The sequence below is a fragment of the Ascaphus truei genome, chromosome 8 (genome assembly GCF_040206685.1).
Source record: "Ascaphus truei isolate aAscTru1 chromosome 8, aAscTru1.hap1, whole genome shotgun sequence".
In the NCBI taxonomy this organism is placed as follows: Eukaryota; Metazoa; Chordata; class Amphibia; order Anura; family Ascaphidae; genus Ascaphus; species Ascaphus truei.
The window spans coordinates 31394374-31407255 of NC_134490.1; the positions used below are offsets into that span (position 1 = coordinate 31394374).

A 12882-nucleotide genomic window follows, 5' to 3' on the forward strand; every position below is an offset into this window, starting at 1 on the left:
TCCAAGAAACGATTAAGCAGTTTCAGCTGGAAGGTACGTTTACACAACCCAAATTAAAGAGAATTACACACACTTTATCGTAGTAACTATTACAAAGGCAACCTGCAGCCTGTTCACTTGAACGTAGGTTAGTACTGTTTAGTAAATGTGAGCCATTGTGTATAAAGGTCTTTCATTATGAATGTCACATCTTTCTCAAATATCAACTTCATCCTTTGTCTGATCTTATGATATGGTGATTCATTCGGTTACATACGGCACACCTGTGAGCGCGAGACGTGCATTCGGGACAAGGGTTAATACACAGCTCGCAAGCTGGCCCATTTTTCACCTTCGCAACGGCCTCTCAAATGAACAATATCTCCCCTCAATCCGTCCCCATGTGCTATCTGTCACGAACAGCACACAAGTGAGCATGTAACTTAGATATGCAACCAGGGTTAATACACATGGCTACTCTAGCCAACTTGCCTATCTCCTCCGCAACGTACTTTCAGTAAGTTAATATTAACTCCTTACCCAATTTCAATTATATCCACTTCCACCACCCGAGAAGTATGCAAAATGTGTAATTAATGTATCTTACCAGGGTCTCGGGTCCCTCTATTATAGAAGAAACGATGCACTTAACACACAAATATCTGTTGTAACAAAATGTGTCCGAATATGTACATATTTTCTACAAAGCGTGTTCATTCAGAGCCTCAAAGCATTGATTATTAAATAATTGTGTAATATATATAAAAATACAGTGCTTAGATTACAGAAAGGATTACAAGAACATACAGGTACAATAAATGCAAAACTGTTTCTTACGATTGTATTGTATTGTATGTCTTTATTTATATAGCGCCATTAATATACATAGCGCTTCACAGTAGTAATACATGTGGTAATCAAATAAATAACAGATAATATAAATAACAGATCATGGGAATAAGTGCTTTAGACATAAACGTAACATTAAGGAAGAGGAGTCCCTGCCCCGAGGAGCTTACAGTCTAATTGGTAGGTAGGGAGAACGTACAGAGACAGTAGGAGGGAGTTCTGGTAAGTGCGTCTGCAGGGGGCCAAGCTTTATGTATCATGTGTTCAGAATATCCACAGTGCTATTCATATGCTTCTTTAAGCAAGTGTGTCTTAAGGTGGGTCTTAAAGGTGGATAGAGAGGGTGCTAGTCGGGTACTGAGGGGAAGGGCATTCCAGAGGTGTGGGGCAGTCAGTGAAAAAGGTTTAAGGCGGGAGAGGGCTTTAGATACAAAGGGGTAGAAAGAAGACATCCTTGAGCAGAACGCAAGAGTCGGGATGGTGCATAACGAGAAATTAGGGCTGAGATGTAAGGAGGGGCAGAAGACTGTAAGGCTTTAAAAGTGAGGAGAAGAATGGAGTGTGAGATGCGGGATTTGATCGGATAACAGGATAAAGCATAAAACAGAATTCCCTATACAGTACGTTACCATATGTCACAGGTCCCTACCCCCCCCCCCTGCCCCAGAGAGGTCACTGTTGTAAAAATAGGAAAATTCAAGTGTTTGATCCCAAACACACATCTGTTGAATTATGATTTTCATAATACCTTGCTAAGACTTGTGTACTATTTTCCCCCCATTGAAACATCATAAGCCCACCACTGTCGTAAATCAGCTGCGAGGTTGATGGTTTTAAAACAGAGGAAAAAAAAGTTTAATTTCTTGCCTCAATATATAAACGCACTCAGAACTTCCTTTCCCTAATACTTAGACACACGTGCGTCATATCCATAGATTCAGGCGATTATGACAGATGTAACGAGACTAATTTTGATCGTCTTGCTCCTAAATTTGAGTGACAAATGGATATCTGTCCTTGGCACCTTTTACCCATGTAGTATGTGGTCTAATTGCTTGCGTCTCCTTGCAACGATTACAGATATCTGTAATATGATAAATTCCAAAAGCACATTATTTATATAAAAAAATATCACTATAAGTTGATAACCAAAACAAACGTGTGTATGTGTGTGTATAAAGTTTTCATCCCTCTAAGGAAGTAGATACCAATGAAAAACATCAGTGACCTTTGAGGATGTATTTATTAATATTATAGGATGAATAAATTAAAAACAAAATTTCTGCTATGATTTATATTCCCCTAAAGCGACCTGCATGTTAGGCTGCGTCCATACTGGTTCCGACGGCCGCTCGTGCCAAATCGAAACCAATGTAGGTCTATGCGCATGTGCATAGTGCGCACGGGAACGCCGACATGTGGCGAGACAAACTTCTTTGTCTTTGCCGCACGACGGCCAGGTCACGTGAGTGGTTCGCCCAATGAGGACAAACCAGCTCCGTGATGTGATGGCCGCGCCCTCGACACATCGCCCCATCGGCTCCGCATGCAGGACAGAGACCTCTCCTGCTGCAGGCGATCGTGACGCCTTGCAAACACAACCGGCATGTACAAGGCCTTATGGTGATCAGTGTGGAGCGTCTGGATTTGTGAATCTACCTAATCAAGATCTGTTTGGATTGAGCTTTGTGTTTTATATCTTCTCTGATTCGGTAGTTTCAACTAGAAAGTACATTTGCATAAGTCACAGAGCAACACACCCTGTAAAAAGATATCTTCTGCTATTTTCTGAATGAAGAATACTTCACTATTCCTGCTCTCTCCCAAGATACTATCTTTTTGGGCTGGTTTGCAATTTGTAGAAGGTGGAAAATATAAAAGTAGCCGAATCTGCATTATTGCTTTCTTTCTATATGCTCATACTGTAAAAATTTTAATCATTTGCATATGGCATTTCTACCCTTTTATAAACAGGACAGTTGAAGTCACAACCCTATGACCCTGTATATAGTGGCAACGAAAGGTACTCCTATTGTGACCTTCCACGTGATCCTGTGAGCAGCAGCTGGAACATGGAGTTAAGGAGAGATGATATACTACGCCCTTCCTACAATGTGAGCGACTTCGGAGGGGAGCCCTCTTCAGGAAGAGTCTATAACACGTTACCAGACCGATGGAGACCTGATGACTCTTTGGGGAAAGAACGCTATTATCAGGAAAACATGGGCGCCTCAGACCCTCAAATTCGTAACATCGATCCTCTCAGACCCCAGGAACGCAGCAGCGACTACCTGCCCAGGGGTGTGGAGTATGGCCAAGGTGTGCAATGGGGGTCCGCGCGTAGCCCTATAAGGTCTCAAGAGCACACAATGGTCAACCCACAAATCTGCGAGGATTTTCAGTCCCCATCACAACAGATGGAGCCGTTTCAGAAGAGAAGGGAAGGTTACAGCGTAGACAACGCCGTTCCTCTGCAGGATGTAATCAGGCCACCGGGAACCGTGGGCAAAAAGCACAAAAAGACTCGTCGGGGCTTGGTAGGTCGTAAGAAGAAATTGCAGAGAGGAGATGGGGTAGGCCAGTTTCAACTTCGAAAAGAAGAACCGTCGGTCGGTGGTGGGGCAGAGAAAGGTGGTGAAATCCCCACAAAGGAGGAAACGAGTAAGCTCATAAAGCAACCTGACACGGAGACACCAGATAAACACAGTGCCACTGCCAAATATAGCATGCAGATATTCAAGTGGGCCAAGTTCAACACCGTGAAAAATGATACAGATCTCTTTAATCAGCACAAGGCTCTGTTCAGGGTTAACACAGAGGCTTGTAAGAGGATCGTGGAATGCTTTAAATGCCCCATGCCCGTGTCAAGGAGGGAGTACTGCTTCTCTTGTGTCAAGTTTTTAAATCATCCCACTCTGAAAAACCCCCAAGTGGATTACGAGCTTCTGGATCTGTTAAAGGAAAAACATACGATCAAGGCAAATAATGAGCTTTTTGACGTAATAAAACCCTTTGACAAGGAAATGATGATTATTCAGCAGCGACTGCTAAATAGCGTTGTTCCATTGCTCATAGCCTGTAACACATATGACCTGAAGCATTCTTTCCTCAAAGATGAACGACAACTGTCCAGTGTCCTCCAGAACACGGTGTCTCTGTGCCGGAAATCCATGGTGCTGTTGGGGCAGACTTTCTCTATGGCTACCATCGCCAGGCAGTGTAACATTTTGGATGCACTAGGGCTTCAGGGAATGGAGCTGAAGCCTTTCGACTGCCCCAATTTCGACGACTCGTTCCTCTTTGGGCAAGAGTTCATGGGGCAGCTGAAAGCTTGGCTCAACAAAACCGGTCACAGGATGAGCTTAAAAACCAGGACCCAGCCTGCTATAGATGGCAGAGAGAAAGCTAAACCTAAAGCGACAACCAAGAGCAAAGGTAGGTTCTGCAAACAAACACCCTTTTCCTGCCATTGGCGCCAGTAACACCTTGCGTTTTCACATCAACCAGTATGTACAAATTAAGGGTTTGCAAAGTGGTTCAGAAAGCCCCCGGAACAGAGTTAAAAAGGAAATAAAATTAATTTTCTATCTATCCTAGATCTGAAGTGAACATTTTTACTTTTCTATTAGATTATTGTCATTTGGTGAAATGTATTATTCGTTTGGAAATGCCACAATACATTTTAGTCCCCAATGCTTCAGTAATTTGTTTTCACATCTTTGCCTGCAGAGGGATCTGGCATGGCTCTTTGGCAATCAGTGGGTTAACTCAGGGGTGCACCAACTTTTTGTCCTGCACCCCGCTGCCTGCTCTCCCCACTTCTCGCGCCACGCCCTCGCTTTATATCAAGCATCAAATGACGCTGTGACGTCACGTGACCCAGCAGCGCCACTTGATGCCACGTTGCCATTGCAACGTGTTGCCGAAGCCGTTTAAATCAAGGTAAGTGAGTTACTGAGGCCTCGCGCTGTTTAAATGCCTTGGGAAGATGTGGGGCCCCTTTTACCACTGCGCCTCCCTACAAAAAAATCTTGTGTACCCCTGTGTTAACTGACAGTATAAGTATTTGCAGGGCACAAGGTTACTATGTACTGTGAGAACTGCTCCCTCACGCAGTGTCTGCTAAACATCCCTCCCGTGTAGAACACAAATAAGGCCCATGTCATTTTAAATGCTTAGGATAAGTGAAGGGGGAACCATTTTAAGATTGGAAGGTTGTGACTTCATTTAACATAGCTGGTGAACTAGCTGGTGGTGCATTCACACACTTAAACTGCGCACAGAGGGTCAGGCACAGACCTATGTAGAGGAGATATCCTAACGCACCATGTTTTGCAGCTCGGAGTCAGGCTCCCTACGGTGCAGAGGTTAGAAAGCAGTAAGTAGATTGATTGTTCAACCATCTTTATTTCTATTCGAAAAACTAAAAATCTAATTTTATTTATTTTGTAAGAAAAACAATCGGCCGACCCAAAGGTCATTGCAACAATAGACGAGCTCCTGGAAAATGCTGTGAAAGGAGAAAACCCGGTGGGGGAAAAGCCAGCGTTCTGGTAAGCAAGCACATTGAGGAGGATGGGAGGGAAGCGGGGGCTGGCATGATGGTCAGCTGGAACCATCGATGGAGAAGAACTGTGAATGTGCAGATAGGCCTCGGTCCCAGTGTCTATTGCTGCGCTCGCTACGGCATGCCCTGCAGGAACAATTTCCGCCCCTGAATGGGGCCGGTCCCAGTAGCTGCTTGCGCGCGCGTGTAGTGATCGCGATGTGTTACCAGATTTTCGACCGACAAGAATTTTTAGTTTCCTTGTGACGACAGAGCAAACCAGCCACCTGACATCAAGGCTACGGCCACAGTCCTCGGCGCACGTGCAGCAGTGAGAACTGTGGTCATAGCCTTATGAGCTAGACAGTCTGTGTTTCAGTGTACATAACTAGAGGTATCAATAGTTAACGGCCAATAATGCAAATGAACGTTTAAATGTGTCGTCCCACTTAGGACCAACATGAGCTAATGGTCGTGGTCTGTTTCATTAATAAAATCAAAATAAATTGTTGGTGCCCCAATCAAAAATATAGGCAAGTATTTCTAAGTCTCCCCCACCCCCCAAAAAACTTTAATGTGTCCATAGTAACCAAATGGTTCTCCGCGTTTTACCAGATGTATTTTGTGATCAGACGGTTTAGGAAACTTGTATGTATAGGACAATTGCCAACTTCCAATTTGCATATTTTTGGATTGTAATTAGGATGCCAGCGTTGATCACATGTTATATCCTCCCCTTGGTTTCTCCTGAAATACAATAGTCATTGTAACTGGGCAGGGTGCGTGATTGCTGTAATTGTACATAGAGGCGCATAGAGGTTGCACTTCCAACATTTCTTCTTTAGTTTTTTTTGCGGTCTGATCTATAAACACCAGGAGTTTGCAGTTGTCATTGCTAATTTAATGCAGCATCTCAAGTTTTACAGGGTCCAAAAGGCTAGCGATGCTTTAAAACGAGTTTACCTAAATAATAGTTCATTGTTTGAGACGTTTGAGTTAAGTAGAGGGTTTTTTTTTTTATTGTATTTTCAGGTTTTTGTTTAACGTGGACAGCGATGAATATAAATATTATCGTCAGAAGTTGGCAGACTTCCAGATATCTAAAGGAAGGATATTGGAAGAAACCACTCAAACCAGAAAACCCAAGAGGTCCCCGGAGGAGCTGGCTTGTGAGTCGGTGAGGGCCATGCTGTATGCGAGGAAGGCTGCAGCAGTGAAGAAGAGGCTTTTCAAGAGCTTGGCATACTCAAGGAGGCAAAGGCTGGGGAGGAAAAAAAAACAGCCAAAGCCATCAAAGTCTCCTGTGAAAATGGAGGCCACACAGGCGTCATCTGCCTACGATGCAAAAGTCACTGGCAGAGATAAGCAGACACAGGACCAACCTTCTACAGCCACAACCGCGGAACCACAGGCTCCAGCAATCGCTGAGGTTTCTCCGGAACCGTCAGCAAGTATGAAGAACGAGCTGTCTTCAGATCAACAGTTATTGCATGGTAGGAAGATGACCATTTGAGGTTCTGTGTCCCCAGAGATTTTTTAACCCTTTTTATTCTTTAGGCGAGAAACTACTTGCATTGCTGGCTCAACAGGAATCCGCACTTCATTTCTGTACAATAGATTTTATTCATAGATACATTTTGAAACTGCTGATCGCACTGTCGTGTAGTGCCCCCATCGGCATCTTCACAGTTTAATGAGCAACCCCCTAAGCCTCAAAGCACAACTGCAAGGGAAAATTGTAATGCCATCATATTTAGGGATTTTGTGATAGAAAAGGGGGCTACCCTGGGAAGAGACAAAGCTGAATCATAATATGAATTTGGCTCTTAATGCATTTTGCGTATGTAAATGGGTGCACAGTTTAGAATGGTCACCAGAGTAACACAGGGCAGGATTAGTAAAGTCCAAATGTAAGTAATTTTGTTAGACTCCCCTAAAATGTCCCACATCAGTTTTTCCAACATGGGAAACTCCTGAATAATGTAATAATACAGTAGATGTGAGGATGTGCATCTGTTCTTGTTTTATGCTTGTACTGCACTTGTCCTAAACTATCCTGTTTTCATAGTTGATGCAAAGACCAAGGATACAGCTGTAAAGTTGGCTCAGTTTGTTGTTAAGATGGGTCCGGAAATTGAGCAGTTAAGCATGGAAAACAGTGCAAGCAACCCTGAATTATGGTGAGTTTCTCTGGGATAGGCTGTGCAGTTTAGAGGACCTTTGACGATGGTCAATCCAATTGAAATCAAATGGTTCCTTGGGACTTGGACAAATTGCAGTTTCTCTCCCTCTCTCCCAGACACACAATTAATATATCTTGTAATCTCTGCAATCCGTTGCAGTTATTTGTGACATTACAAGGGGCTAAGTGTCCTTTATGTTCTTCACCAAAGGTTTCTACATGAGAAGAGCAGCCCAGCTTACAACTTCTATCAGACGAAAGTGCACGAGTTGCGGAATGCAGTGGAAGAGGGGACAGGCGAGGATGATGATGATGCGATGGTGGAGGAAGACGGGGATTTGGAGAACATAAGAACGGATGAGGTCCCGCTCCTGGAGGATGCAGAGATTGAAGCAGAGTGTGAGGCTGCAGAGGCTTCCCCTGGTGAAAACGCATTAACTGCTGCATTCACCAATATGGCCACGCCTGTACGTCCACCAATTCCACGGAAAAGGATCAAAACACTGAAGGTTGGCATGCTGCCACCCAAAAGAGTGTGTATGGTGGAAAAGCCCAAAGGTAAGAGACATTATTGTAATATTGCATAGCTATGACAGCGGGCATGGCTCTCACCACAATGCAGTAAACCAGGGTTTCAGGTTTTTGACTTTATGATGTTCTGTTGCAGCCTATGGGATTTCTCTCTCACTGCTGGCTGATTTACATTCCTGATAATTATCCCTCGTAGTTGCAATACTGAATTTTTTGAGATCTTTACACTCACTTTTCTAATGTTGACTCAAACAAAGTTGCTGGACATAACTTTCTGAAACTTCAGTCTTTGAGCTGAAAACGGTTCTGTAAGAATCTTATTTGTGTATTCCACCTGAAAGGAACATTTCCACCTGCTGTTTTTGTCAATTTATTCAAAGTTTCCTTTTATTACATGGGTAGGAAGCTGGGGTCTCCAGAGTTTAACTGCATTTTGTTTTGTTTTTTGATCTGGGATCCCCCTTATTACCAAGATACTGGCGATGATGAATCCTCTCCGGAGGAAACAAATTTACGTCAAAATCCCATTCGTATACGGAGCTTTAGAGGAGCAGTGTGACAGCACCTTTACGGGGACATGTTCTCTCTAGCACCAGATATGATCATGGCTCAATTTGCAGTCTCAAGATAGTTTACCCGCCCTTTGTATAGACCATGTTAACACCTCTGGGCGATCAGTGGTGGGGTTTTTTTTTATTGTTGATTTCGATTATTTTTATTTTTCTAGTACATGATTCAGTTCGGATTGAGTATGACCACCCTCGCGGGCGTGGATTCAACAAGAGGATGGTGAGGACCAGACACGAATTTGATTTTTATGATTGTAATATTGTTTACACAAATGATAACTGAACTAAAAAGGCGCAGGTTGTAGGTCACATTATTGGAGATCTCAGATATGCAGAAATGTTTGTATGTACATTTGGGCCTTCAATTAATTCCTAGAACAGTAACCATAGTTCAATTTTGTCTGCATATTTAGGAGACCATACATTTTCCAACTGGTGACCGCTCTTATGCACCCGAGTCTCTTCTTCAGAAAAGACCCTTCCAACATGCATATATATATAGATCAAGAATAAAGATATAGGGCCTTATTTAATAAGTGGAGTAAAGTCATAAGGCCTCTTTCTGCCCATACATATGAATGAGTGATAAGGTAACTTGGGGCTTGGTATCACTTGCAAAATATGGCCCTATAGATTTTATAATCGACCATAATATGTAGGCCTTTTCTCCCCCCCCCCCCCCAAGATTATATAATTTGCTATGAGGAACTATTTGTTGCCCCTGAACTGTGGGATCCTCAACCTGAACATATGCATTATGGACCCATGAATAGGAATGTTAGACCAGGTTTTTGGGAACATTTACTTGAGTATTGAGTTAAAAATAAAATCTCTGGCTTGAGTATGAGGGCCAAAGGAGTCATTAAAAAAAAAAAAAAAGTCTTCGATACAGGTAATCTCAAGTAAAAGTATTTAGAAACACCTTTTTTTATTTTTATAATTGATTAGTCAGCTTTGCACTTATTTCCAGCTGGTTGTTGTAAGCTTTGCTTGGGAAAATACACTGTAAAATGCCTTTGCGCGATGGGAAAAGATTTATTCTTGTGCAGTGGCCTGGTTTAGTGTTCTATCTGTAATTGGTGATGTACGATGCAAATTTTGCTTTTGAACTTTTTTCTTTTAAAGAAACCAAAGGATTTGGAGTTTGCCAACAAGATGCTGCCGCAGCAGAATTTGGGTTGCCAAAAGATGAGTGAGATGGGATGGAGAGGACAAGGACTTGGAACCAGCGGGTCGGGGATGAAAAATCCCATCAAAGTGTATGTTGCAGGAATTCTTCTTGTTTTGGTCAATGCCTGACATTGCTAACTAAGACCTTTCAGTAGGGAAGGATTTTAGTGAAATACCACATTGCGATTGAGACAATACAGGGTATGATTACACACAACAGACTAAAAACTGGGGATCTCCACACAGTTAACTCTCTGATTATTTAACCCTTCCACCTCCCTACAAATACTGGTAAAAAAAAACCCACTGTAGGGTTACTACCTGGGCTGGAACATATGTAGAGAAATTGTTGTATAGCATACAGGCTGATGTGTGGATCAAAGTAGCTCCTAGTTAGATCATTTTAAGATTAGTGCATATTTCTGCCCTATATATCTTCTTTCTGTACTGCTCATTTTGGTGATGTATTATATGGACTACATTCACATCACTATACATTCCTCTACTTAGATCCTGCTTTTTGTCATTGAGCAGTAAAGAGGATTATTTTTTTGTAAAAGTTCTTACATTTGATGCAAAAGGACCAAAACCAGTCACCGTTTGGTTTTATTCAGATTTACGCTTTAATTTCTGAAAATGTTTAAAAACTGCTTTTTCTCCATTTTCACAGGAGTTCGATTTCTTCTGGAGAAGGCTTGTGTGCAGAAGGTGGTGAGACCACAGAAGTCCACAGAAGACAACTGTGATGTTTTCCGTCAAATGATGCAAATGTCCAAGCAAAAAATAACCAAATAAGTAGGTATCTTTATGAATGTCCATCTTTCATTTCAGATGTCAGCATCTATCTTCTTTAGTGGTGGTCCGTTGTGCAGAGATTTATAGAATATTTATTTGTAGGCGTTAAATGAGAAAACGGACAACTAAATATGAATGTGTACTAAACTTGGGAAGGTTGTTTTACAAAAGTGCTTTTTAGGCATGGTGCCTCATGTGGAATTCATACATTTTCACCCAGGGGGCTAACCATGTACCTGCTATATACCTGTTATTTTAACAAGGAAGTGGGTTAACATGTCCCTGGTGGGGGAATTACCCGAGGTCACTTTCATTCTGCAGAACCTATTTGAGGTGACTGAGAAGCATGGTACAGAAATGCATTGCAAGCTCACAAGGGGTCGGTTTAAAAACCCTTCAATGCACATCCCAAACAACTCGTACTACTATTGAAAGTCTGCAATATTCCGCAGATGTGAACTTTAATTCATAATGAGCGGACTCGGTGGCCTAGGTTGTCTGTGTGCTGTTAGCTTGCATGAAGTGGCACAATGTTTGCGTAATGCTTCTGCAATTACCATATCTGAGGCGCAATAAAACTGCTGATTTACAGTTACATGAGGTTAGGATTTGGAGTTGGTAACATTACACCAGCATCTTCCTCTTACGTGCTGAAATGTGAATCCCCAAGGCTGCAGCAGATTCTTGCAGCCAACAAGCATTTTGCCATGGTGGAAATTGACTGGTTTCTGTGATTCCCCTTTATCTCCTTGTTCCATCAATTTCATTTAGAAGTGGTCTGTCCTTCCCTCGCAGCCCTTCTGTGGCATCACTGTTCCATTGTCCGGTTTTGGTTAGTTTGAGAGGATAGTAGGGGTCCTGGAGACCAACAAGCGGAGATTTTGGTCCATTTTGAGAAACCAGGAATACCCGTAGGTGTGTTCTGAAAACAAATTTGATCCGCATTATTCATGTGGTATGTTTCAGCATCATTTTCCTGGTTGTGACTAATTCTGCAGTCCTTTTTTTTCTTTTTATTTGTATTTTTGCTTTTTCCCCACATAGCTCCTACCAGTGCAAATTGCATTGGCTATGTTGTGAAGTTACAATGAATCTGCTCTTTGAACCATTTGCAATCTGATTTTTATTGCTGTTGGGAGCTAGTGACTTCCTTAAGGTCACAAGAAGTTCATAATGGATCGTAAACCTGGATCTCCTATTTCAGATAGTGCATAAACATCACACTGCGGAGCTTTGTTCAGCTTGCACCTCTGCCTCTCCACGGCAAATATCTCTGGGTTTACAACAAGAGATGGTCTTTTGAGACTGAACCTCACTCTTCCCAGTGAGTTGTACAACCCTTGGAGATGTGTAGGAACATAGAACAATTATTTAGACAGTTTCATTTATTCAAGCCCTGCATTGGGGATGGAGCAACATTGGCCGGTTAAAGCTGCAGTTCAGTCTTTTTTATTTTTTTAATTAATTTTTTTACTTCAATAGTTTCATGTGTGCAATCTCTAATTACCTAAAGAACTGCATAGCTGCCGGTCAATTCGTTCTCCATGTATTGATAGGTGAAATTTGGTGACATAATTAGAGCTGGCATATGTTTATATTCTGCCTCTGTCACTCAATGGAAGCTCATGAATATTCATGAGCACTCCTGCACTGACGTGCTAGAGTGCCTTAGCAAATGGCTGTTAAAATAGAATACAAGAAAATTGGTCTTTCAAAGTTGTTTTTTTAAAAACAGAAAATGCTAAAAGTATTTTTTCTTACTACAGAACTGATTTATTTTAAAAAAACACACATGCAGGATATTGACTGAACTGCAGCTTTAAAGTGAGACTGGGAATCATTGCTTGTTGCAAGAGTTTGGGAATTTTCAGTCTGTCACTTATAGCCTATGCTTGTTTGTTACCACGTATGTAGGAGCTGGGCATAATTGGCACCAACGTCTTTTGAAATAAGACAGTGTTGGGGGAAAGTTTACTGCACATCAAATTATGTGTTCCTTTATTGGCAGAGCAAGAGTGTGAACTTTCAGCATGTGGTTCAGATTCCTTGTGGGACGCATCACACTGAATGCTTTACAAGTGCGAGAATATTCTGGTGCCAGCCTTTTTCGGTGGACATGATATTGCCATTAAGTCCTGTGTGTATTTTGAAATATGGCCTTGCCCTTCAATAGCGAGGAATGCAAATACAGGGTTCAGCTCGGCCTTAATATGTTCACCGTTTTATTTTTTTTACTGCTGTGCAAGTCACCAACCTTTTTC

At 42.2% G+C, this 12882-nt stretch overlaps 2 protein-coding genes across 3 annotated transcripts in view; both read left to right on the forward strand.

The window, feature by feature from the left end:
• The window catches only part of LOC142501347 (SURP and G-patch domain-containing protein 2-like), a 137275-nt gene that overhangs the window by 123801 nt on the left and 592 nt on the right, over nucleotides 1-12882 (forward strand). The window contains exon 11 of one of the 2 annotated variants that reach the window (XR_012803472.1): nucleotides 10925-12882. The exons of the other annotated variant lie outside the window; for it this stretch is intronic. The gene's annotated coding sequence lies outside the window, so the exon portion shown is untranslated. The remainder of the gene's footprint in view (nucleotides 1-10924) is intronic. 2 annotated transcript variants of the gene reach the window in all.
• Nucleotides 7-10621, forward strand: LOC142501351 (SURP and G-patch domain-containing protein 2-like). Its single transcript, XM_075611164.1, is given in 10 exon segments — nucleotides 7-33; nucleotides 2803-4263; nucleotides 5282-5381; nucleotides 6407-6867; nucleotides 7443-7554; nucleotides 7768-8114; nucleotides 8815-8876; nucleotides 9782-9915; nucleotides 10497-10554; nucleotides 10556-10621. Coding segments are annotated over 9 exon segments (2703 nt in total). The 5' UTR covers nucleotides 7-33; nucleotides 2803-2900.